Raw genomic sequence first — 27,778 nt, forward strand, 5'->3', positions numbered from 1 at the left:
GCATGCCCAATTAGAAAAATCCAAGCAAATGATTCTGTGTATGTTGAAAAAATCACTTCACAAATTTAAATGCAATCACTCACCTGGCAAATCCAACAGCGTGGTTGAGACAGTCTGCAAGAGATGCCTGCCTTTCTTCGTCCTGCGCCAGCATCAATTTTTCTAACAGAATTTTAAACTTCTCCATGAGTGGAGTCAACAGATTCCTCATTAATGCCTGCTTCCGTTCTGCTGGGTACTCGCTATTAACAATCAGCACTCCAGCTGTCTCATAAATAAACAATTGATCATCGCTGCTCAACAAAGACTGGTAACCATTCTCCTAAAATGAAATTTAGTCTTATTGAAGTTTTTCTTTGTTCAGTTCCTCTCATTTAAATGAGAATAAGTACAAGAGGGACAGGAGATTTAATCTATCACATCAACTCATTATTAAAAAGAAGACTGAGTACTTATAAAATTTTTCCCAGGATCATATAATGGAAAACAAGTGGAATTAGAGGTCAAAAGATCATGGGTCTAATTCTACCCCTAACAAGACTTCATAAATGGTCATATAATGTAACTGTTAGTTTTCTAACTTGTTTTCTTTTGTAAAACCTATTTATTATTAGGAGGCTAACAATCAGGTATACAACGTGCTTTGAATGTTAGGAAAAAGGCCACACAAGTTAATACTTTCAAGAGTGTTTAAGAGTTAAATAACAATAAACACCACACAATAAACACACACATACACAACAGTTACTTTAGAACATCTGAAAGTAAGACTGCAAGTGAAGAAAAAAGATCTCATTCAAGCATAAGCAAACATCTATATATTGATCCATTTTTATTAATGAGTTTGTTATTTTTTAATTAAGTTATTTATTTTTATTTATTTATTTTTTTTGCGGTACATGGGCCTCTCACTGTTGTGGCCTCTCCCGTTGCGGAGCACAGGCTCCAGACGCGCACGCTCAGCGGCCACGGCTCACGGGCCCAGCTGCTCCGAGGCCTGTGGGATCTTCCCAGACTGGGGCATGAACCCGTGTCCCCTGCATCGGCAGGCGGACTCTCAACCACTGCGCCACCAGGGAAGCCCGAGTTTGTTATTTTTCACATTTATGCAGTCTGAGAGGCCAGGAGGAGGGGGAAAATATCAGAGGCCCCTCTAGCTCTAACATTAAAGCTCCCTGTTCAGAAATTATTTAAAAGCCTTGTCTTAAAACAGATAAATTATGTGGCAGTCTTATTATTAAAAAAAAAGACCTCATCTTTTAAAAGAGAATGTCCCTATTTATTTATTTATTTATTTATTTTTGCGTATGCAGGCCTCTCATTGTTGTGGCCTCTCCTGTTGTGGAGCACAGGCTCCGGACGCGCAGGGTCAGCAGCCATGGCTCATGGGCCCAGCCGCTCCACGGCACGTGGGATCCTCCCGGACCCGGGGCACGAACCTGTGTCCCCTGCATCAGCAGGTGGACTCTCAACCACCGCGCCACCAGGGAAGCCCCCTATTTATTTTTTATATAAATTTATTTATTTAGGCTGCACTGGGTCTTAGTTGTGGCACACGGGATCTTTTAGTTGTGGCATGCGGACTTGTAGTTGCAGCATGCATGCAGGATCTAGTTCCCCAACCAGGGATTGAACCTGGGCCCCCTGCAATGGGAGTGTGGAGTCTTACGTACTGGACCACAGGGGAAGTCCCATGAAGTATTTTAATATATATGTTTCTTTAATATGTAGGCAAAGATAATTTAACCATATAATGTACTAGTAACCTTTCAAGCAATGAAATTATATACCTTTGTACCCTGAATACTGGTATTTATTTTTTAAAAACCCAAAATATTATTTTATGTTTAACACTTTTCAAGTGGCAGCTCTAGTAATAACTTTCATCAAAATGAAAAAAAAATGTCAAGGTCAGTATTTTGCTTTACACAAAAACATGTATCAGTCAAAATGTGCTTACAAAGTATCTCAACTTAAATCTGTCTAGTGAAATAAACACCGAAATATACAGATCAACCAGCATTTAAATTTTACCCCAAGCCAGAAGTTTCACAGAAAAACTTCAGTCTACCAGTAGCAGTCACTGAGAATGGCTAATGTGATCATAGTACTAAACAAAGAGAATAATTTAGAAACCGAATTTTCCTCCTCCAAAAAACACTTCACTGGCATTTAACAGTACAGAGAGCAGACCATATCTCACACTGCTAAATCTATCAGTCAAATTTTGATTCCTTTCTATTTCTATTACTATGTTTTGTTTACTGTATCTCAACAGAGTTTTGGTAAACAAAACTAACCCTTGCACACCCTCCATCCACACTTTAAAAAACAAAAACAAAACAAACAAAAAAAACACCCAAAGGCATTAACACTAAAGGCTAAAGGGATATGTAGCCTCAATATTGGGGAAAACTTATCACTCAGAAGGATAGATACTTACAGGTGGAGAAAGTTCTAATAAATCTTGTATTCTATTCAGAATATCCTCAATGAAAGGATTCATTTGTTTACTGAATAAAGGCAAAAAGGAAAACCACAATTACATAAATAACAGTGCTTGGCAAAGTGCGGAAATGCCAAATCCCTCTTTAAGGCAGAACTAAAAAAAAAAGTTCAGTGCTAAGGTAGTCATATGTGATCATTCAGACTAGCTATGATTTTTTTAAACTACAATTTTATAAGCCTAAGAATAAGTAGTTTTCATACCAAAAGCTGGTACTAGTAAAGAACAATACAATATAAAACAGATCAAGTTCAAAATGTATTTCCAAGGAATATCATCTTTAGAATTTCACAGAAGCCACAGAGTTATCTACAGCAGTAAAACTGTTAAGTAACTAATGTCATTAGTGATGACAGGTGTTACATACAAAAATATTCAAACAAATCACTGTTTAATGATGAACAAAGTACCTGGCTAAAGAGAAGGAAAAGAAATCGTAACATCATGATACAAAAAGGAACACCAAAATTTTACAAAAGCCTTAGGATGAAAAGACCAAATCTACCACAGGCTCTTAGAAAATAATTTACATCTTACTTAACAATCTTAAAAACAAGAATTAAACATTATAGATGAAATTTTGTACTTACTTCAGAGATTTGACAAATCTAGAAAACAGGTAAGCAGTTCTGCTCCGTACTTTTGCACTAGAGTGCCGCAGACCCCTGTGATCTAAGAAAGCCATCTAAAGAAACAGAGACACTTTTACTATTTCTGTACTTATTTAAGGCTTTTATTGCTATTGTCATGACACATTTTTGTTCATACCAAATTCTACTTTTTAGCTCTAGAAGGGAAGAACTAGGTACACATAAAAAGTAAGCCTACACTACACACAAACAGGCCCTTGAGTATTTGTTTTAAATAACTGACTAGACACTCCATTTTAAAGGAATGGAGGAGGGGTTAGTGTCAGTGTGTTGAAGAGTTTTTGAGAGCTTCTGGTTCTGGAAAAAGTAATAAAAGATAGAATACTATCTGCTCATTAGCTGAAACACACGGAAAATAAAAGTTGAGAGTAAAGTGTATACTTACTAGTACACATGGAATGTGTTGAGGTTCAACTGTGAAAAACTTTTCATATCTAACAACAGTTTCGAAGAACTCCAATGTCACAGATGTGTGTTGGTAGGAACTAACTCCTGATGTTACCAACTGGAGCAGGAAAAAGTTAAGAAATCTATCCTTATTTACTGCAACATCAAAATGTCCCAGCATTAACATATATTAAGCTCTAACAATTAAGGAACTCACATTAGCTTATATGAAAACAGAAAATTATGTTCAAAATAAATTATCTTTAGTATACTTACAGTTCGCATCATATCCTGCAAAGCACTAGCTTTTGAAACATCACCTGAGAAGTGAGCACCATGAGATACTGGAAGAGCTTCTGCCAACATATACAGCAATCTTATTGCCACTTCAACTTCCATAAACCTTGTAGTCTGCCAATTCCTACCAAGGTATATAATATGTCAGTGAAATTTGAATATAAACTTTCTATACAAGTAGTGATGCACGGGATAAAAAGACACCAACCGAAGCCTCTTTAATTATTAAACCGTCACAGCAATTGTTAATTTTGCCAGGCAACATAATTCATATCACAAAAGTATACAAAACTAATGAAATCCATTTTATTGACATTCCAAAGAGCAGTATTTCCCCCCAAGAATCAAGACAAATCAGAGGCAAGTGCATTGTTTCAGAGATACACATAAGATCTTCATAAGTAACATAATAAGTCACGTGAATCACTTATGGTAGACCATCATCAGGGAGAAAAGGAAAGAGGTGACTTGTTAGAAACAGCGTAACAAACTTACTGCAGGGTAGAACTAAAAACTCTGCGAACAGAAGCCAGCAGTAACTCGGGTGAAACTTGAGCAAGCCTGTCCAACAATAACTTCAGTTGTTTTCTGTATTCTACAAACATGGCTTCGTCTTCACCCTATGATATTTTAAAAATTCCATTAAAAAACATAAAAGATCTTAAAACACATAAAATGGTGAGCTCTCACTAGTTTTTGTATTTACAAATTTAATACACTTTTATTTTTTCATTAATATTTATTTATGTAGGAAAATGTACTATGCTCAGTAGCCTTTCCCCTCCTGCTCACAAATAATTATTTCTGAACACAGCCCTAGACCATGAAAGCCTAGAGCCAGAAATAGCATAGGGAGGACGTTAAAAACAAAAGTCTAACAGGAAAGAGTTATTGAGGGACAATTAAGCAAAGGACAGATAATGCAAGGCTTTGGGGAAAAAACAAAAACAAGAGTCTAAGCCAGGATGGGTTCATGTAGGGCTCTGTGAGAACTCTGGCACCTTATTTATACTCCTTGTATCTCACTGTCCACTTTAAGAATATCGATATCAATATTGATATCAATATTATATCAATAATATCACATGATTGAAGATATTATATGTAATGAGCCTAGCACTTCATAAGTGCATGGTGTGTTGGTGATCATCACCATTATTCTTTTACACTTAGAAGTTTTTGAATGCCTGAAGTGGGTAACAGAACACGTTAGCACACAACTAGACAGTACACGCCATCATTGAGTTGCTAGAAAGCACCGATGACCCTTGTGATTGATGAGAAGCTGACTCACTGACAACCCTGGACAAGTCTTTAACCAGAACAAGTCCAGAGATGGTTAAGTACCTCATTCCTACTCTCCCACAGGCAATTATGATCTGAGGTCCATCAACTGGGCTTCAACTGATCACTCTTACTAAATATAAAGTGAAATATGATCACCAATAATACTGTCAATATTTATGAAGTTCAATGCTACAAAGTGTTTTTAAAAGGGTCATTTTAAAGAGGGACAAAATACAAAAAAATGAAGGATTATGAAAGTTTCCATTAATTTCACCTAAGTAGAGGTCAATATAAACAAGACTAGGGACTTCCCTTGTGGTGCAGTGGTTAAGAATCCACCTGCCAATGCAGGGGACATGGGTTTAAGCCCTGGTCCGGGAAGATCCCACATGCCGTGGAGCAACTAAGCCCATGCGCCACAGCTACTGAGCCTGCGCTCTAGAGCTCGTGAACCACAACTACTGAGCCTGTGTGCTGCAACTACTGAAGCCTGCCCACCTAGAGCCTGTGCTCCACAACAAGAGAAGCCACCGCAACGAGAAGCCCATGCACCGCAAAGAAGAGTAGCCCCCACTCGCCACAACTAGAGAGAAAGCCTGTGAGCAGCAATGAAGACCCAATGCAGTCAAAAAACAAAAACAAAACCCCAAGACTAATTTTTTAAGATAATCAAAACTTGGAATATTAATTTGATGTAAGTAAACAAAATTAAAACTGATTTCTCCTCAATGCAAAATTCTTACCTCATTTTCAAAGTTATATTCTTCATCATAGGTTAATTTTTTCATAACGGCCAACATGATTGCCTAAAATTAAGAACAAAATACCTTTTGTCAGTCTCCTTTAATTTCATATAATTTGAAATTAAGCTACATTTCAAGGCAGACTGCAGATGTAGATTCTATTATTGGTTTAAAAGAAACAAAAAGAAGTCAATTACCTCTACATTAGCTTTTTGTTGATCAGAGAGCACTGTAAGCTGTTGAAAGAAAGCAATCATTTATTAGCTTTCCTAAAGTTATACTTGCTTATCAGAATATTTTTCTGATCAGTTAAGATCTTTTCAAACATGCACACAGCTTTTCTGGAGGGCAGTTTGACAGTACATTTCTATATATGAAATGTACCTAACCTAAGATCTATCAATTTCACTTCTAGTAAGTAACTTGACATGTAGGCAAAGACATGTAGATGAATTTGATTTTAAAAGGCACTTATAAATGTATTCAGCAAAGAAGCAGATTATAGAACAGCAAAGTATGATCTCACTTTGTTTTTAAACAAGGTCAAAAAAGCCTAGAAATCCATTATGAGATACACAGTGGGACTATCAATACTGATACCAATTTTAACTTTCTTCATACCTTTCCACATTGCCTAAAATTTCTTAAAATATGCATGCAGAAACATATTAGGTTTATAACAAAAGCTAAACTCAGTTTGGAAAAAAATTATTTTAACCTTGACTCAATTCAACTAATTCTATGTAAATATCAATAAAATAGGAATGGCTCTCACCTAATGTCATAATGAGAAATCACTAATTCTTTAAAAGGCTACATGCTATCAATATAATATGGGAGGTTCATACCTTCTACATTTTAAGGTCTATTATTGGAAGCAACTCTCTAGGGGGAAACTTTTAATTGTAAAAAAAAAATTGTTTATAAGAAATGATGCATATGTAATTAAAATAACGAACCACGGGGACTTCCCTGGTGGTGCAGTGGTTAAGAATCCGCCTGCCAATGAAGGGGACACGGGTGTGAACCCTGGTCCGGGAAGATCCCACATGCCATGGAGCAACTAAGCCCGGGCACCACAACTACTGAGCCTGCGCTCTAGAGCCCGCTCGCCACAACTAAAGAAAGCCCGTATGCAGCAACGAAGACCCAACGCAGCCAAAAATAAATAAATTAAATAATTAAAAAAAAAAGAAAATGAACCATGTTTAACAAAATTTCTACTGTATTTAGAAATAAACAGAGGGGGCTTCCCTGGCGGTCCAGTGGTTAAGACTCTGCGCTCCCAATGCAGGGGGCATGGATTCAACCCCTGGTCGGGGAACTGAGACCCTACATGCCACACAGGCAAAAAAATAAATAAATAAAAATAAACAGATTCATGGAGTTCCCTGGTGGTCTAGTGATTAGGATTTGGCGCTTTCACTGCTGGGGCCCAGGTTCAACCCCTGGTCGGGGAACTGAGATCCCGTAAGCCGTGCAAAGCAGCCAAGATTTAAAAAAAGAAAAAGAAATAAACACAGGTTCAAAATAAAAAAAAACCCTAAACCTATAACTAATTCTGAAGCTTTTTAGTCTAGTGAATTTTAGAACCTGGCCATTTCTGTTTTTTGGCTAAGAAGTTTAAAGAAAAAAAAAAGATGAAAATACATTAATAATTAACAGTAAATGTCATTAGAGTGTAGAATTATGAGTATTTTCTTGTTTTCATTTTTCCTGTATTTTCCAATTCTCTATTGCTTTTCTATATTATCTACTGGACAAAAAGATTAAAATAAGGACTTACCTGTTTCAAAATATGAAGATAATCATAACAAAATCCAATAATGTTAGAAGAGATGTCATCATCCTCATGAACTAGGAGCTGCAACATCAGTGCCACCTTTGTTTCAATAGCTTGTAGTGCCTCTTGAGCATTCTTGATATCCCCATTCTTAATTAATTTAGTCCAGCTAACTATCAATGACTGTCCCATTCCATTTACCAGTTTAGAAAATCTGGCCAGGAAGTCAACATCTTCTTCCTACAAATGATCAATACTTCAATTTAAAACCAACCACCTAAGAGGGAAAACTCTAAACTTAGGTATGGGTCAAAGACCAATCATAGGAGTCATTTTTATTTTATTTATTTATTTTTTATTTTTTGCTGCATTGAGTCTTCATTGCCACGCACCAGCTTTCTCTAGCTGCAGCGAGCTGGGGCTACTCTTCGTTGCGGTGCGTGGGCTTCTCATTGCAGTGCTCTAGGCACGCGGGCTTCAGCAGTTGTGGCATTGGGGCTCAGTAGTTGTGGCTCATGGGCTCTAGAGCACAGGCTCAGTAGTTGTGGCACATGGGCTTAGCTGCTCTGCAGCATGTGGGATCTTCCCGGACCATGGCTTGAACCCATGTCCCCTGCATTGGCAGGCGGATTCTTAACCACTGTGCCACCAGGGAAGTCCCAGGAGTCATTTTTAAACTAACATTAGACACTAACAATTCTACCATTTTGACTGGGAAATCTTAAGAGTTTGAATTCTTCTACTATTATTATCCATTAGTACTAACTCTTCAAAGCAACTTTTTTTAATGATTATAGTCATGTAGACATTGCCAACTTATAAAAGCTTAAAAAAAAGAGATCTGGGCTTCCCTGGTGGTGCAGTGGTTGAGAGTCCGCCTGCCGACGCAGGGGACACGGGTTCGTGCCCCGATCCGGGAGGATCCCACATTCCGTGGAGCGGCTAGGCCCGTGAGCCATGGCCGCTGAGCCTGCGCGTCTGGAGCCTGTGCTCCGCAACGGGAGACGCCACAACAGTGAGAGGCCCGCGTACCACAAAAAGGAAAAAAAAAAAAAAAAAAGAGATCTGTGGTTTCAAAACCTTCTCTCTAAACCGCTGAATTTAGTAAATATGCTCTAATAAATTTAATGCTGCCATATTATGCTATGTATAAGAATTTACAACAGCCCTTTCTGATACTATTTAATTTGAACCTCAACTGCACTACAAAGAGATAAAACTGCTATTATAATAATCTGCCTAAGGTCACATCAGCACTAATTCTAGAACTTAAAATTAGGTTATTTTCATTAATTATCCTTATGATGTTTCCTACAGAAAGAGATTTTCACCTTCACCATTTTAAATCTTTTACCAGGGACTAAATAAGACGATTATCAGCAGTGTAAGAAAACACTACTATTTGTCAGCTAGGAAAATACCAGAGGTGTTGTACTCCGGACATATCAACAATACAAAGACTTCTCAGTAATTCTTTACCAATATCACAGGTAAAATTAAAAATAAAAACCTTCAAATTCAGTTTCTAAATTACTAATTTACCACATTCAGCCCTAATTCTGCTGATGCTAAACTTTAACAGCTCAAATGAATGTGATGAAAATATAACATTTATAATTAAGTCTAATTTAGGTCAAAATGCATTGCCATGCTTCTTAAAGTGTGGTCCATGAATCAGCAGTATCACAGAGAGTTTGTTAGAAACGCACAATTGTAAGTACCATCCCAGATCTTCAAGTTTAAGTCTGGTATAATCTATTGTTCAAGGCAAATGTTACAGATAACGTTATGGCTTTCTAGATACAATGTTTCATTATTATAACGTCAAGGAAGTTTCCAGCATTTAAAAACAAAACAAAAAAAAGAAAAGGAAAGCATATTTAAATTACTGCCTATCCTAATTTGTTCTAACATTTTCAAAACCTTATACATAAATTTACTGACCTGGTCAATGCTGAAAAACCCAGCAGACTGTAATACTCGACACAAAGATTCTACTAGTTTCATTTTATCAACAGGATCCATTCCTTTATTTACAATTTCAAATAAACAATCACATGCTTCTTCCCGTAGAACTTCTATTGACATATGACCTAGCAGCATATTTATAAACCTGGCAATGGTGAAATAAAATTGTTACAATATTTTCAAATTCATGAGTTTTACATACTGTATTTTGTAGGTTTACATTTTTAAAATATAGGTTAACTTACCTATCATTGGCTATAAGGGATAAGTCTATCCAAGAGACATAAGCCCCAACTACTTCAAGGCACTGACATGTTACTTCTGAATTAGTATACTGATAGTTTTGTAGGATTTGGTACCATGATTCCACCAAGTTTGGAATGCACTGTTCCCTCATGGTATCTTTTATGAGAGTATTCCTACGAGCCTCCTAAAAGACAAAACAAAGTACCATATACACAATTAAAGTAGACTACCTCCCAAAATAATGTTTAACATCTGAATAATAGTCGCACACAGTAATTTCCTCACCACTAAACTTCCAGACTTGTTAACACATTCACTGCCGCTATTTCCTATTTATCTGCTCTAAAATCATAACCTGTGATTCTAATTCCTCCTTCCATTCTACTCATTTCCTCAGACACAATTTCTTATTAAATACAAACTATAAATAAACATTGCTTAGAAATCTTAACCATGTGATAAAAGTTATTTCTCAATATTATACAAATACTTAAAATTACTTAAGAGAAGCAATTACTTAAATGTTACAAACATATTTGACATACAATGACCTCAAATTATCATACACATTTGAATTAAGCTATTTCCATTGTATTCTTTAAGAAAAAGGAGAAAGTTATATTGGGTAATACAGAAATAGAGAAAGACTAAGGTGATGGGCTATGTGACTAACTGAGAATACAGAAGAACCCAGCACTGATTCATAAGCAATGCTTTTTCCTCACTCGTTGACTATAAAGCAGTAGTAAATATAGGGCACATTTGTCTATAGATTCATAGGAAAAAATCAATTTGTGTATTTCTCTAGAGAAAGTTCTTGCCTGGTTAAAAAAAAAATCTGAATACTCTAATTTCACCCTACACCTGGAAAAAAAACCCAAGTTTAAATTCCTTTGTAAAACAAAATTCAAAACGTTGAGTAAATTTATAAGTATTCTTAATAAAGTTTTATCTCAAAAAAAACAATAAAAAACTCTTCTTGATCCTTTTATTATATGCCCACCACCTCCTACAATATCTACATTAAAAACTTAAAATTAATAGGAAGTTACTTGCCTCTGATGTATGCACCACATCACGATCCACCAACTCTGAATCAATAGCCATGAGAATTCGGAGGTACAGATCTACTCCCCTTGGATTTAGGTCCACTACTGAGAGAATGTCAAAAAAAAACTTGGGCCATTTAGTGAGATATTCTGTAACAAAAAGCAAGGCGAAGACTTGGGCTGCTTTATTTCGTATAAAGGTCTTCTCTGGTTGGGGATTCAGCATCTGACAAACAGGGAAATAGTTCATAAAATCAAATGTAAATGGAAAAGACTCAAACGTTGTTTTCCTATTTATCATTAATAGGCAAAACTCCACCAAACTTCACTAGGCTCTAGAACAGCTGTGCAACAAATATGCTTGAGAATTACCAAAGTTCTGAGGTGACTAGCCAGATGGAGAACAATCAAATGAACAAAGGTGCTAACCGTTACACCTCTCTCACACTTTCAGAGAAAAGTTTCATGGGCAGAGCGTTAGTAGTTCCTATAATTTTTTCTAAGAAGAAAAAAAATTCAATGATTTTTCTTCTAGCTGCTTGCTCTTTAAGGAAAATAAACATCCTAGCTACACAACTGCTTTAATACGTTAAGATTACCTAAAATTAATGAAAAAGAATGTACTGAATAAAGAACTCTATTGGCTCCTTTGAAAAGGGCTCTTTGTTAAGAGGCTGTCCAGGAGAGCTCACCTTAAGTGTGAACAGAAAAGCCACTCTTGTCAAGTAGTTAAAAACATATTACATTTTAAAACCAAAGTTTCCACCATGTGTCATGGACAGAATGACAGCTTCAATTATCAATATAATTTAAAGTTATTGCTAAGTTTTCATCTATCCATGATCTTCAAAAACAGCACTTTCTAAAAGAGCTACATGATGAAATGGAGGATAAATGAGTGACATTTTTGAGGTGAAGTTGCAAACTCTTGCAAAAATAAAAATTTAAATATCTGACAATTTGAGGCACTAAATGTAAAAACTACTATTTTACCTGAGCTTGAAGCCAAGATATGAGTGTCTCCCTAATCAGTTGTTGTTGAACAGTAGTTAGTTCTGAATATCTGTTCAAAATAGGGAAGAAAAATAACAATGATAATGTTTAGTGTCTGTGGTTTTAAAAAAGTAACGGCCTCTTATAAATTTGAATGAGAAAATTTGTACAGCACTCGACTATCTAAAATTCCCTAAAACAAATTGGTAATATCTCTCATTACTGCTTTAAAGACAAGGGTGGGAGAGGCAGGTGGGGTATCAATACTGATCTTTGTTTTGTGGTTCAGTTCATGTTAAAACAAAATGGCAGCTACACAATTTTTCAGACGAAAATACACCCATGGTCTCAGGTCTGTGGTTTACAGAATAAATCATTAGGCAAACTAAGGATCCCCAGAGCAGCAATTGACTGTTTTTACTTAAATTAGGCAGGGGTTCTAAATGCAAGTGCCCACACTGCCACTCAACTCTAACAGAGAGTCATCGTTCAGAGAAACAGGCTCAGTATTGCTAGATCTTCTAATTTTTTCCAGAGAAGCTGGAAATCTACTTTTTTCCTGTGAAATGACTGGATTTTTATATGTAACCAATGAACTCAGTATTTTTAAAACACTTCTTGGGATAAATCAAAATACATCTATGAGCTGGATATGACATATACCATCAATTTACAACCTATGTTATGGTGTCCCCAAAGAGGGAAAAACTAATTTAAAAAATGGCCTCTCGGGACTGCCCTGGTGGCGCAGCGGTTAAGAATCCGCCTGCCAATGCAGGGGTCATGGGTTCAATCTCTGGTGCAGGAAGATCCCACAAGTCACAGAGCAACTAAGCCCATACACAACTACTGAAGCCCGTGCGCCTAGAGCCTGTGCTCTGCAACAAGAGAAGCCACCGCAATGAAAAGCCCGGGCATCACAACGAAGAGTAGCCCCTGCTCGCTGCAACTAGAGAAAGCCTGACTGCAGCAACAGAGACCCAACATAGTCAAAAAGAAATTAATTAATTAATTATTTTAAATGTTGAAAAAAAAAAACGCCTCTCCCCACAAATTTCAGGGAGAAAAGCCTTACTTGTATTTAACTTGATGTTCTAGTACTTGAAAGCAGAAAAATTTAATGTGATCATCACTGAAAAAGAAAAAAAAAAGAAAAATTAGATAAGCAGAATATGAATTAGGGAAAACAAATCAAAGGTAAAATAGTAATGAATAAACTACAGTTGAAAAGTTTCTCAAACTAGACCTTTGGCTTATTGATCTCAAGTTTTACATTCACATCCATTTGTTTAAAAAGCTAACAGAACTTTTTATGTTATACAATATTCAATGGAAATCTGGCAAACGGAATAACCAAAAAAATTTGAGCTGCATTTTAAGTACATACAGTGCTTTTGCAAACAGAAGGCGTTCCCCCTAAATTCTAGACGTTAGGATTCCCAGAACAACTCCTACGTTTTACAATAGAAAGGCTAGATGTAAAATTACAAATGGTAGGACAGCCAGAGACTGAGTCAAACCAGAAATGGTCATCAAAGTCATACTTAAAAGTTCTACTGCAGTCAAATCCAAAGCAAGCAGAGTCACCCGGACTGGCAGTCCAGCCCCCAAAATTCATACAGAAAACCAAGTTACCAATATATTGCCCTTATAAAAGGGGAGTAAAAACCAACACCCACCCATCATCCACTTCCAACTGTGTCTCTAGGGGTGGCGGCAGAGCTGCAGTGAGCCAGCTACAAACTCTGACCAAGTCCCGTTAGTGAACAACAATCTGTTCATCTTAATACAGTTGGTCTAGGCCAGGCTTAGTCATGGAACAATTTTTCATATACAAAGCTAACTAGTCAATACAAGAATGGAGATGTTATCTTCATTTAGACTACATCAATTAACCAAAAAATAATAATAATTTCACACTTAAGAAAATGAAACTTAATTTTTTAAAGTTTTTTAAAAAGTTACGTTTAATTTGCATCTCTTCTAAGACCCTAGGGTTTCTAATCTTATCATGGATGGCACTGAAGCTTTAACTAATTATGTGACTTAGATCTTCCACTCAAAATATAAACAATAGGGAGCCTTTAATTAAAAGCCAGCCCTTATTTACTCTAAGACATATAGATATTCTCAAAACCAACTTTCACTAAACTGGAGCACTTCCTTTTGGCTATAAAATGTAGTGACTGATATCCACAGCATGCCAAGAACTCTAGCTAGGAGTCATCACTGACCCCTATAAACTTCCACTTCCACTAGTAGAGTTGTTTATTTACAACTAGTCAGCTGTGTTTCCCCAAGCCTCACTATGTGCGTTGTACTTCTTTTGTATGTAAGTAACTTAATTATCATATAAACTAATGAAATGAGTATGATGACAGTTTATATTTTCATAAAAATTAAGTTGAATGCTTTAGAAAGAGTTCATAGGAAGTCACACTGCAGGGGGAAAACCCTGGACGTATGTGATGTGAGACAGATAACTTGGAGAGATAGGAACAAATAAATAAAAAGTTTAGAAATCTGTACTCACTGTTCCTCAATCCACTACAGGGACCCAAAGTGGAAATTACAGAGGATCAATTATGGGTGTGATCAACGTTGAGAATGATGAAGTGAATGTTAGTGGCATATATGCAAAGAAAAGTCCTTGGTCCAATATCAAAAGATTAGTAACTAAGTGTTTATATACTTTAAATTAAAATTAAAAATTAAGATATATAAAATTTTTGATTACCTCCTTTACCAACTTTTTAGAAAACCAACTACCCCTCCCCATCATAAGAAGATAAGGAAGTTTCTACTGTATAGAAACTATATGCCACTTGGGATCTACTGCCAGGTACTCAGAATAAGGCAAAGGATATTTTAATGAGAAGTCTATTCTGGAATGGCCAAATTATTAGTTTACTATTTTTCTCATTTCTACACTGAATAGTTTTCCAAAATATAAGTCATAAAATGTTTTTATGGAAACATTTTCCAAACAGGTAAATGTAACAATCCTGTCAAGTTCACAAAAATTTAAATTCTCCTACAAATCACGCAAATTTTGTTTTAGTCACCTGTACGTCCTCTGGGCCAGAGCTTCTGCACACACTTGCCAGGCATCTGGGGAAATCTTTAACTGCTCAAAATAGGCCAGGGCCTGTAAGATTGCAAAGCAGAAAATGCATTTGGAATAGTCAATCTTAATTCTCTGCCAATACTAGATAAAGTTTTCTGGGAGTAGCAAACTAACAACAAAAAAGTGACTAAATAAAAAATAGCTAAACATTGAATTCAGGCTTCTGAGTATGTGCAACTTAGTGATCATTCCTAGGAAAAAAGGTTAAGTAAAAAACAAATTCCATCAGTTGGATACTCCAACCTGTTTCTTTACAGGAAAGGAGACAACACAAAAATGCCCTGCAGGTATCTATGAATTATTAGGAAGATCAAAGAGAAAACACTCAAGTGCTGTGTCAAGTGCTATACTACTGAGGTATATGCAATTATGAAATGGTATATAAACAATATTTTTCCTATTTAATAGCAAACATGCTATTAAAGAGGTGATTATAAAAGATGAAACATACTCTGTATGTCATTTGATCTACTGTTTAACAGAAAAGGAGAGTTATTTAAAATCTTCAGCTATATCATGTAAGTTTCCTAAGAAGTGAGATTAAAGTCGGAGTTCAAGTGCTTGATATGAAGTTTGCAGAAGTACCAAATAACTGAAATGGTCAAAGTTTTAGGAAATGTGTTTCTCATCCCTGTATTCATGAATTCTGGGGCCTGTCATAAGAGCAAGTGTACTCTAGACTGGATGCAGCACCAAGTCCATATGCTCTCTACCACTGTTGGGAAAATGGGAGTGACTTCTGCCACTTTTCCATTAGTATGTTGCAACTGGAATCAATGACAGATGCAGGTTTCACACATGACAATGGACAAACAGTAATCTCACCAACTTGTAAAAAACATCTCAGTCAGGAAAATAACACATAATCTCTAGAAACACTGCTAAATGATTTTAAAGCAATTACATACTGATGTAAAACCCTGAAATTAGTTAGAAACAATATTAAGCCTTAGAGGAACCTAATTTCAATTAGTCAGTATATATTTTTTAAATGTGGTTTGTGCCCCATCCATGATGAAGACAATTTTATTGGTCTTGATCAGCAATTTTTAAAATGAAACAATACAGAATATCAGACTGCACTGCACCTAGCAAGAATAACTATTATTTTGTGTAACTTGTCTTAGTCACGTGTGTATATGTCATATATTCATGTGTATATGTGTCTATGTTTACATATATATATACATACATACACACACACACATATACTGTCAAGATATAAAATTATTTTTTCCTTTCAGTTAGAGGTTAAAAAAAATAAGCAGCAAAAAATCCACTGTATTTAGGTGATAGTTTCCTGTGTTATGTAACTGTATGAATGAGGGAATGGGTTTTCAGACATGGTCTCAGTGGCTGCTCCCACTGACAGAGGACCAGATAAATGAACGCGAGCAGATGAAGAAGATCACCAAATACTATCTTAAGTGTAAGTAACAGCTATCTTTAGAAATTAAGAATATAGGAACCCAAGCAGCTGCAAAATAATCTAGTTCAGGTGTCTAACAATATCTATTCCATGAAACCTAGAGTTTCCTTTAGGAATACCTCAGGGGCCAGGGCAGGGGACAATGCTGAAGTCAATCGTATACTGCATTACCACCTAATATTTCACTTACCAAAAGAGGAGGGGGAGGTGTGATTCAGCTGCTAGAATTGTCACTGACATACCATTTTCTTTCTTTCTTTCTTTTTTTTTCGCGGTACGCGGGCCTGTCACTGTTGTGGCCTCTCCCGTTGCGGAGCACAGGCTCCGGATGCACAGGCTCAGCGGCCATGGCTCACAGGCCCAGCCACTCCACGGCATGTGGGATCTTTCCGGACCGGGGCACGAACCCGTGTCCCCTGCATCGGCAGGCGGACTCTCAACCACTGCGCCACCAGGGAAGCCTCATTTTCTTTAAATAATAGCAAGTTTTAAACCAAAGACAGATATTCTATTTTTTTAAGTGATAATAACTTGAAAAATTTCAGTTTTACCTAGTCTTTGCACTCTGAATCCATGTGATACTAGCATCAAAAAAAACCTGTGGCAATGACGAACAAGTCAAAGCTTTTATCACCCAGTTCTCTCTCGTACCTTCTTTCTAACGCTCCACTGTCTCTAAGTGGCAACAGAGTCAGTTCAGCTACTTACTGCCCATGTAGAAAACAGAGAACTACAGACAGACAATTGGGAACCAGGGTTGGTAGTCATTTATCTTACTACGAAACTGAATTAAGTTCCCACTACTCCTGAATTCCAATATCAGGACTATCAGAACTCACTTTTCGTTAAGATTCCTTGTTTTTCATCCTAATTGTTATGCAGGCTGGCCTGATGGGATATCAAATTAAGCCTGCACCAGGATGCCTAACATAAGCCTGTGACTGATAGAACCCATTTTTATTGATTAAAAACCTAACTTCTATATTAAAACCACTGCCAGTGTACTAGTTTTACTTTTCTGAAAAAGAAAATCATGGCACATTTAAAAAAAAAACCTGTCAGATGGTGGAATTTAATTATAAAACAAAGGATTTCAAAAAAGGAACGTAAAAAATAACAGAAGTTTATTTAATAACTAAACAAACAGTCAAAGATTTTAGTTATAATAACTATGAAGTACCAAGCCAGACTAAAGGTGCAGGTCTGTGATGCTTCAACTATGTGACTAAGGGTTTGAAGGCAGGTAGCTTACACTCCCATGAAAAGAAATATTTGTCCATACACAGAAGACATGGACTTCTAATGACTTTTCATGTCCTAACCAGTTTGATAGGTATCTTGTAATTAGCTATTTAAATCTCAATTCTTATTATTTACCTCCATCTGGAGGGCTGGTTACTTCTTTTAATATACTATGCTGGAAACCCCTGGAAATTTTTTACTACTTAAAAAAATCTCTACTTAAAAGCAGAAAAATTGCTATTTTTTGTGAAATTGTTAAATTGCTATTTTTTGTGAAACTGTTAACCTCGTTTAGCTCATTTATAAAAAATATTCTTTGGGGCTTCCCTGGTGGTGCAGTGGTTGAGAGTCCACCTGCCAATGCAGGGGACATGGGTTCGTGCCCCGGTCTGGGAAGATCCCGCATGCCATGGAGCAGCTGGGCCCGTGAGCCATGGCCTCTGAGCCTGCGCGTCCAGAGCCTGTGCTCTGCAGCGGGAGAGGCCACAACAGTGAGAGGCCTGCGTACCGCTAAAAAATGAAAAAATAAAAAAAAAATTAAAAAAATTCTTTGTTATGAGAAGTAGAAAGAATAAAATGACTCTCCATCCACTTACCTTATACTTCAAACCACCCACGCATCTTTAAAAAATTTAATTATAGGCTTCCTCTTTAGATTCTTCTATCATTCAGCCATAGTCATGATTACAGGTGTAGGCTAAATTATGTTTAATTGTTTATACTTACCCAAATATCCCAGCACCTCATAATGGATTCTTTGTCATGTGATCATTTTACATAACCTGATGGCATATCATAACTGCTTACTTACATGTCTAAATAACAAGGATGTTAACTATCACTAACATGAGGGTTAAGCAACTTGTTTAGACCAAACCAAGCAATGGGAAAATATAATATGTACACCGGCTACTATGGAAAGTCTCTTGAACAATCCTTTGCATTACAACTTTTAAATAATTAGAAATAGTGATGTGACATAAAGACCTGCCTTGAATTACATTGAGATTTTAATACTTTTAAGCCAACTTAAGAGAAAATAAATCATAATCACTCACTGTTTCTGTATTCAGAATATAGTCAAATACCTCAAATTTGTTTCTCTATTCATTTCCACCCAAATTAGACCTTTATCAGATGTATATTTTTGATTCAAGTCCTCTAATGCAAATCTTTCCGTAACATGCTTTAAAAAATGATTAAGCCGACTTAACTTACCCTTTGCCTGAAGTCTGAATCAGCATTTGGATTTAGCCCTAAAAGAGCCTGTTCATCCATCCCTGCTGCTATACTTGGAGTTTTCTGATTACAATAGGCGTGCCCTCTGATCCCACAGAAGAATCCACAAACATCTGCACACACACACACAAAGTTGAAAGAAAACAATACTTGATAAACAAAATAGATGCTTATCCAGAATATCATAACAAGCGGTAACATTATGCAAAGAAGTTTAAGAGTTAAAAGAACTTTTGAACCTATCCAAATTACAACTAAAGGAGCCTAAGTCTCAGAAGATTGGGTCTGCTAAATACTCCGCTAATGTGTAATTTCTAAAAATCTAAGGTATGCCATTAAGGTTCTCAAATGTTTTTCTTCAAGATCATCAATAAAGTCCAGAAAGTCATTCTTTTTCTTGAAATAGAAGTATCTAATTTATGTTATTACCATCTCCAGTAAAGTGCGATTGTGCAACTACATTAAGTTAAAAAAAAGACAAATCCAGATCATCTTATTACACTAATTATAATACTTGCTTACTGCCATTTATCAATATCACAATCCTTTAAAAAAAATTAGAATGGCTGACTAAATACAGATCTCAGAGTGCCTTTCTGGAGAGTCTACCAAGTACTTCAAGAGAAGTCAAATGAAAAAGGAGCTGAAGAGTGAAAACAAGTCATTTAGCTTTTGAAAAATGGGCTAGCTCTGCCTTTTACAGATCTCTGCTCTTGCCAGCCCAATTCCAGAAATGTATTTCAAAAACTGTTTTCTAACAGTAGCTATAAAAATTGACAACACTGATTTTTCTTATTTAAGAATTTTTTTTAGTCTCCGGAAAATACTGCATTTTTTCACAATATAGGGTCTAACATTCTCAAGTAAGAACATGACCAGCCCTAAAGGCAACTTGGTTTCTGATAAACTGTTTATTTATCTGCAGAAACAAAGAACAAACTCTACCTGAGGTAGGGAGAGCAGATCTTACTACTCCTATTAAAAGGTTGTAAGGCTTTTTTTTAAAAAAAAATTATCATAACCAATTAGACCATAACTGATCTAACCAAAGAGAAGATCAGAGCCTAAAGGGGTCAAGTACCTAAATGGGGGATGTGGTGTGGAAGGGGTCACAGCCTTTCGGGAATGGTAAGACCAGGATCAGATCCAGGTTAGAAGACTCCTACTACAACATGCTTTTCTGTCTCCCTGGCTCTGCCTGAATCAAATGATAAATCAGGATATGTGCTGAGAGCCTTGGAGAAGAAAGCTTGACCCCTTCTCTTACGATTACCATCATACTTGCAGACTACAGAGGGGCAGTGTAACTCCCCACTGCCCTCAGGATTAAGATCCAAACACTTTTCAACGACTCCTCACCATTCTGCACCCTAGCCCAGCAAGGCCAGTGGTATTCTGCCTTTCATCTTCTTTGGACACATTGCTCTTTCCTTGTTACTTAGTTAACCTCTGCTTGTTCTTCAGAATTCAGCCTAGAGGTCACCTCTTTCAAAAACGCTACTTTGACCTCTATTGTTCAACTCTCCCAAACTGGATTAGATGCCCCACCTAAATGCTGATACATTGTCACTGTCTGCTTACTACTTTTCTCTCATTAACCTTAAAGGGAAGGAGGGACTGCCTATTTGTCACTGTGTCCCTAGGACATAATATAACATACATTTTGGATTTGGAAAGACCTGTATTGGTACTCTGATCTTGTCATTTTCAAACTAGGGGCACATAGACAACTACCAAACCTGAGAGAGAGAGCCCTTTCTATGAAATGGGAAAAAGAGCATCTGACTCATAAAGTTACAAAGACTTCAATGAGATAAGGTATGTAAAAGCATGCCTGGCACCTAGTGGATCCTCAATAGCTTATCTATCATTCAGAGCTAGGCACACGGGGGAATGGGAACTACTTGGAGTAATCTAGATTTCTTTCTTTTTTCTTTTTCTTTTTTTTTTGCGGTACGCGGGCCTCTCACTGCTGTGGCCTCTCCCGCTGCGGAGCACAGGCTCAGCGGCCATGGCTCACGGGTCCAGCCGCTCCGCGGCGTGTGGGATCTTCCCGGACCGGGGCACGAACTTGTGTCCCCTGTATCGGCAGGCGAACTCCCAACCACTGCGCCACCAGGGAAGCCCTAGATTTCTTATACTAGTAAACTGGCATTTTGAACAGATGGAAAACCAAAAAGGTACTGTTGAAAATTTGATGACAATTCCCCTGAAAAATGCACACACAGAAAGAAAAGACAATCTGAATTTCTATGAATCCCAGATTAAGTCCTATAAAAGATTCCTTGAATTTGGCATGGCTTTAGGGAAAATTGCGTAAACTTGGTCACTCCGATTCTACCAAGGGAAACAGCAAGTGGTCCTAAGTAAAAACATCGCAAACAAAACAACTTAAGGAAACAAAACTTGTTACAGTTGTCAGCACAGAAAGAATCCCCCACGGAGAAGGCACTTGGATAATAATCAACATGCAATGGTAAATTACTTACATGTATGCAAAAAACGGAAAAGTTACAACCTCTGCAAAAAGGTGACAATGTTCCCAGTAAAAGGTTGTGCATAATGTTCTAACACCGCATAGCGGTGCAGGCTTAAACATTTGTTACAATGTGATAAACACTTCAATTACGCATCTAGCAAATGTTCCGGGGGAAGGCGAGCAACATACTCGAAATATCAAGCCCTAACTCTCCCATGTATAGCCATTAAATCAAGAATCAAAACAATCTGGAAAAATTCCTCTATACCTACTGAAGACTGATCAAACACCAGGACTGAATCTTTCCAGCCTTTTAACACCACTCTGACAAGTCGCTTTAATAAAACGTAACTTCCCTCAGTAACAACTAGCACTTTCAAACAGTGCTAGTCGTTACAATTAGCACTTTCAAAAGGTACTCCTTTTTTCGGGTTACAGGGAAACATCACGCTTCTCTACTCCTGCAGAATTGTGAGGAAGGGAAAAGCAAAAATGGCGTGCCGTGCTGGCAAATTACTACACAGAAATAATACTTTTTTTTGTCCTGGGACGGGGGTCGGGGGTGGGGTGGGAGGAATCAAGTCTGAGGTCTCTGCAGTTGAAAGTGGTGGGACACGCTACAAGTATTACAAACGGGCTCGGCCACTTTTACTATATCGGGGGCCACAGGCAATGGGGGCCCTCCTCGGCCGGCCTTGGCCCCTTCCTTCCCCCGGATCCCTCCCCTAAAGGGAGCCTCGTGGCAACTCGGGTGATGAAACACCCGGCAACGAGCGGCCACGCACTGGGGACGCGCTCAGCCTCGGCGGCCGCAGCTTGTACCCACCCCCACCCAGTCCGCCCAGCCTCTGGGAGCATCGCCATGCAGGGCCCGACCCGCACCACTCCCCGACATGGGGGATCCCCGGGCCAGTCCTCCCGGCCAACTTCCCCGCAGCCTCGCGTGGACCGAGTCGGGTCCGAGTCCCGCCCCGAGCCCCGAGTCACCTTCCCTATCACTCCATGCCGCCTCCCAGCCTGCACTCCCGAGGGCCGGTCAGCAGAGCGGAGCGGCGCCGCAAGCAGGGAGCAGGGAGAGCGGCCCTCGTCCTTGTCACCGTAGTCCTCCGCCACGGCCGCAGCGCTAACCCCGGAGACAGAGCTGGCCGGGGCCGCGCGCCTCTCGCCGCTCCGCGTCCCCTGGCGCCTTCTATTGCGTGGCGTCGGGCAGGCAAGCTAGCAAGCTGGCAGGCGGGATCGGCGCCCCAGGAAGGGAAAGAGCGCGAGGGCCAGCTAACGCTGCTGCCGCCGCCGTCGCCGCTGAGTCAGCCCGAAGCGCGCTCCCCGCGTCGGAGCCGCGCGGACCAAAGCCAGCAGCCTCATGGAGAGTGCGGACTACGGCCCGCGAACCCGGACCGAGAGCCTACAACTCCCAGCATGCAATGTGCAGGCGACACTTCCGGGCGATGGGGCGCACGCGCTCGCCGGGCGCTCGCCAGGAGACGTGGTCGCCGGGGTCTCTGGTGCATGCTGGGATGGGGGTTCGTGGGAATCTCTCCCGGCTGTAGAGTCCCTTGCTGTTTCTGCGCCGGGACAGAGACCCAGGGTTGGGTTTGCTTAGCACGTTCCGTAAAGGCTTAGGTAGGTAGTTGGCAGGCTAGAGTATGGAGCCCCGGAGAGCATCACCACGTGGTCCAAACCACGTGTGAGTCAGTTGTTTAATTATTCTCTTTTGCGGTCCCACGTGTTCCCCCGCGTGAGGATCCTCCGAGGAGCGACGAAAATTTTTAATTTTTTTTTTAAACGTACCAGTATTTGTCATTCGTGAAAAGAAGGAGCGCTTTCTTAGGAAGTCCTATTCGTAGGTTCCTTCTGTGATACTGTTACTTCGTTTATTCATTCACCGATTAGTTTATTAATACTGAGTAGAGGTAGTGTGGGCACAAGCTGCGTAGATTGGATAACAGCTAGCCCCACTCCCGTCACCTACCACCCCGCTCACTAGTTGTTAACCTCAGTTTCAGGCGCGTTACATAATCTATCTGTACTTAAGTTTACTCATCAGTGAAACGGTGGATGATAATCATATTGACCTCAAAGTGTTGTTGGCAGGATTAAATTAATACATGTGTTTGGCATACAATAAGTGCTCGTTATTTAGGTTTCATTGTTGATTGTTAAGTATGTACTGAATACAGACTAGGTTGCCCTCACTGGAACTACAGTGAAAAACAAAACTTGGGGGAGGGGAATGGAAGGAAAAGTAGAATAAAATTAATGTAACCATTTAACAGCTACATTTATTTAGTGACCGGCCATGTGCGAGACACTGCACCAGGCATTTCATATATAAAGTATCTCGAATCACTTTTGCATCACGCTTGTAATTTACTTGTTTAAAATGTCAGGCTAGGATTCCTGTGCTATTACAGTGTATCCCCAGCGTCTAGTACCATGCCAGCCTGTAGTTACAACTCAATAAGTGAACAATATGGAGGCCTAATGCTAATCGTGGTCTAAGTGGCTCCAAAGTCTGTCATATGTTCAGTGTATTCCACTGTATCATCCTAAAGACCCTCAAAATACAGTCTATTGTATTGTTACCATCTATATTTGCCTTTTTCATTTGTAAATTTATTTTGTGGATACTTCATATGGGGAAGTTTATCTACAGCTTATCTAGTATCTATAGCTTATGTACAGTTTATCTAATAACACTGGCCCTTTATGGTAGTTCAAATACCTAGGATTGTAAAAAACCTCTGAATTTTGTAAATTCATGTTATTTCGTAACAAATAAGGAAACTACTTGGAATCCACCTGAAGAGGATCTGAGAGGGATATTAAATTTGACCATTCCGTATTCTGGTTCCCCCATCCATAAAGGGATGGACAGTTTCCCATCTCAGACTAACATAAAATGCCAGTTATCAAAATGTTGACAAAGAGCTGTGATTATTTTAACTTAAAGCATGTGTGCTTGCACATGGCAATGCTTGTATGTACTAATTGGCAACATTTTGGAGCATTTATTATGTGCCAGAAACAGTCCTGAATGTTCAGATGTTAACCCTCACAAGGTACTATCATTATGCCCATTTTACAGATGAGGAAACAGCAGTGCATAAAAGTTAAGTAGCAGAACTGGGATTCAAACGTGCATAGTCTGGCCCTAGAGTCTGTGCTTCTAACCCCTGTCTCTCAAATGAAGTTCCACTAAATGGTGATGACGCTGTAGAACTATTGTGCTAAGTCAATTTTTCTTCCTATAAATATGATGAGGCACCTCTCTTATAAAAATAAAACATTGTTCCTGTCCCATATTTCCCTTTTTTTCAATTGCCAGAGTACTTGAAAGAATTAGGGTAGATAACATTTATATATTTCATTATGGTTTACAATATGTCTCCATATAACTTTTCTAATTTGTTCCTCTTAACCTTGTAGGGATGGAGCAGATATCATGATCATGATCATGATCATCATTTTTAATTTACGGAAAAGGAAACAGGGGCTTCCTTGGTGGTGCAGTGGTTAAGAATCCGCCTGTCAATGCAGGGGACATGGGTTCGAGCCCTGGTCTCGGAAAATCCCACATGCCGCGGAGCAACTAAGCCCGTGCGCCACAACTACTGAGCCTGTGCTCTAGAGCCAATGAGCCACAACTACTGAGCTCGCGCGCCATAACTACTGAAGCCCGTGCACCTAGAGCCCGTGCTCTGCAACAAGAGAAGCCACCGGAATGAGAAGCCCGCGCACCACAACAGAGTAGCCCCCACTCGCCGCAACTAGAGAAAGCCCATGCACAGCAACGAAGACCCAATGCAGCCAAAAATAAATAAATAAATAAATAAATAAATAAATAAACAGGTGGATCTATTTTAAGTAACTTATCCACATAGCTAGTAAATGGTGGGCTAGAACCCTAGATTCTTGATTCTAGATTTCCTGTCTTCAGGACACCATATATGTTGCCTACACTTAATCTTCCAGTCTCTCACTTATTGTAATCTGTTTTCTGTTCCCAAATCACTCTACTAAAACTCTTACAAATGATCCAACCCTGTGACCATTTTTATTAATTTATTTCAACTTTTCTGTTGACTATTTCCTTCCTCCATGAAATTCCTCTCTTGACTCTGACCCTGTGTTATCCTCAAAATCCTTTTATTTTTTTTGATGACTACTCTGTGTTCACTGCACTCCTACTTTTGTTCTCTTTACCATGTCTTCCCCAAGGCTGCCTCCTTAGCCATCTGGCTTTCTGTTTTCTGCACTTGCTCTCAGTAATTATTTCCATGGCTTCAACACTCATTTCTATGAAGATAATCTCCCATTCTCTACTTCGGGTTCTAAGATTCTGTACTCCTAACTTGTGTTACAAGACACCTACACATCTCACCAGCATGTCAACTCTTAACATGTCCAGAACCAAAGTTGTGATCTTACCCACAAAATACATCTCCCTCCTGATGTGGCTATTTCTACCAATGCATTCAACTCCTCAACATAACTCAGTGCTCTTAGGGTCAGTTTGTTGCTTTCATGTTCAGTGATCCAGTTCAATTTCAGCATAGTGCTGTCACATCTATCTTTTCTGTTCCTTTCCTTATTTCCTCTACCTTACATTAGGCTTTCAAAGCTTCTCTCATGGACTTACTGAAGGAAACTTATCCATTACTTGAAAGTTATCTTTAGGTTGTGAGACTGCAGGTGATTTTTGTTATCTTCCTTGTACCTTTTTGGATTTAAAAAAAAATTCACAGTGAACATGTAGTCCATTCATTAAAAAAAAATTTTAAAAACTGAATATAATAAAAGGAAAAAAAGAAACAGTTTCATTCACTCTTTGAGAATTTATTGAATGCTACCTCCCTCAAGAAGTGTTTCCACATTTCCATAACCAGGCTTATTTGATCATTTCCTTGATATTGTGCTTTTTTTTATACCTCTCATGTCATTAATATATTTTAATATGTTTTTGTTTTGTATTAAATTTGTGTGGTTGTCTTACTCACCTATTAGTCAATTCTTTTTTTTGTTTGTTTGTTTTTTTGTTTTTTTTTTGTGGTACGCGGGCCTCTCACTGTTGTGGCCTCTCCCGTTTCAGAGCACAGGCTCCGGACGCGCAGGCTCAGCGGCCATGGCTCATGGGCACAGCCGCTCCGCGGCATGTGGGATCTTCCCGGACCGGGGCACAAACCCGTGTACCCTGCATCGGCAGGCGGACTCTCAACCACTGCGCCACCAGGGAAGCCCAGTCAATTCTTGAAGACTGAAAATAAGTTTTATCCTGATTCTGTTTATGGGTAATAATTTCTCTGCAAATATCCGTGAAATGTATTGAATTGAGCCCAAATAATATAATATGAGCTGATAACCACTGAGTTCTGTGTCAGATTCTCTTATTTGTCTCAAAGCTTATTAAGCCTAGTGTCATTGTCACCAAAAGCTCATTCATGATGGGTTTCCTGGCCGAGAAAGAAGTCGGAAAATAGGTCAGGTGAGCTGTCTTTATTGGGTTCTAGTCAAGTCATTGGTTTCTTTTAGAGTAAGTGGGTGTGAAGCAGGAAGCCTGAGGCAGAACAGAGCACTGGGGCATTATTTAGTAAAAGAAAAAGTTGTTTGTTTTAATCCAAGGCATTTGCATGTTTCTTTAGACTTTATCATAATGATACCTCCTCTTCTCTATATGTCAGTTGACTGCTAATGTTGTAGATATTTAAATGGTCAGTATCCATTAATACTAAGTAGAAATACCAAGGGATTCCTAATTCAGACACCTTTAAAAGTGCAGGTTCTATTTACCTACTACAGGCTTCAAGTATCTCTCTATACATACTGTCTTTAGTTTCACGCTGGGAGATGGGAACACTTGGGATCCCTAGACCCACTGAAGGGTACTTCTAGTTTGAAATCCTTACAGGATTCTTATGACCTATGGCCCACTGCTCATTTCTCCACCAAAAATGCAACTAAAAAAAAAAAAAAGGTAGGGCTTCCCTGGTGGCGCAGTGGTTGAGAGTCCGCCTGCCGATGCACGGGACACGGGTTCCTGTCCCGGTCTGGGAAGATCCCACATGTCGCGGAGCGGCTGGGCCCGTGAGCCATGGCCACTGAGCCTGCGCGTCCGGAGCCTGTGCTCCGCAACGGGAGAGGCCACAACAGTGAGAGGCCTGCATACCGCAAAAAAAAAAAAAAAAAAAAAAAAAAAAAGGTAAAAATGCCATTATTTTGTTTGTATATTTGTGCATGTAGATTAGATGTTGTCTTGAGCCTTAATCTAAAGTTTAACAAGTTAGGCTGCACCCAACAAGGAAGAGTTTAATATTACTACTTTGTATATGGGGAACTAAATGACCATATATGTACCA

The 27,778-nt window shown here is 38.7% G+C and overlaps 1 protein-coding gene across 7 annotated transcripts in view; it reads right to left on the reverse strand.

The window, feature by feature from the left end:
- XPOT (exportin for tRNA) overlaps positions 1-22,792 on the reverse strand; it is a 38,176-nt gene extending 15,384 nt beyond the window's left edge. For 2 of the 7 annotated variants that reach the window (XR_009543410.1, XM_060165612.1), the window contains exons 1-16: positions 18,926-19,059; positions 14,975-15,057; positions 12,985-13,041; positions 11,910-11,979; positions 10,924-11,142; positions 9,867-10,051; positions 9,598-9,766; positions 7,657-7,893; positions 6,068-6,106; positions 5,871-5,933; positions 4,336-4,460; positions 3,820-3,964; positions 3,542-3,661; positions 3,097-3,191; positions 2,444-2,513; positions 84-322 (exon numbers count right to left, since the gene is read on the reverse strand). Coding sequence is in view for 6 of the 7 variants with exons in the window: in XM_060165612.1 (XP_060021595.1) it covers positions 84-322; positions 2,444-2,513; positions 3,097-3,191; positions 3,542-3,661; positions 3,820-3,964; positions 4,336-4,460; positions 5,871-5,933; positions 6,068-6,106; positions 7,657-7,893; positions 9,598-9,766; positions 9,867-10,051; positions 10,924-11,142; positions 11,910-11,979; positions 12,985-13,041; positions 14,975-15,057; positions 18,926-18,985 (1,976 nt within the window). In the remaining variant the exon portion in view is untranslated. Of the gene's footprint in view, positions 1-83; positions 323-2,443; positions 2,514-3,096; positions 3,192-3,541; positions 3,662-3,819; positions 3,965-4,335; positions 4,461-5,870; positions 5,934-6,067; positions 6,107-7,656; positions 7,894-9,597; positions 9,767-9,866; positions 10,052-10,923; positions 11,143-11,909; positions 11,980-12,984; positions 13,042-14,974; positions 15,058-18,925; positions 19,077-22,412 lie in introns of those variants that run through there. The other 5 variants (XM_060165615.1, XM_060165613.1, XM_060165611.1 and 2 more) reach the window with 5 other exon arrangements.
- Positions 22,793-27,778: the final 4,986 nt, after the last annotated feature.

The sequence above is a fragment of the Lagenorhynchus albirostris genome, chromosome 11, assembly GCF_949774975.1.
Source record: "Lagenorhynchus albirostris chromosome 11, mLagAlb1.1, whole genome shotgun sequence".
NCBI lineage: Eukaryota > Metazoa > Chordata > Mammalia > Artiodactyla > Delphinidae > Lagenorhynchus > Lagenorhynchus albirostris.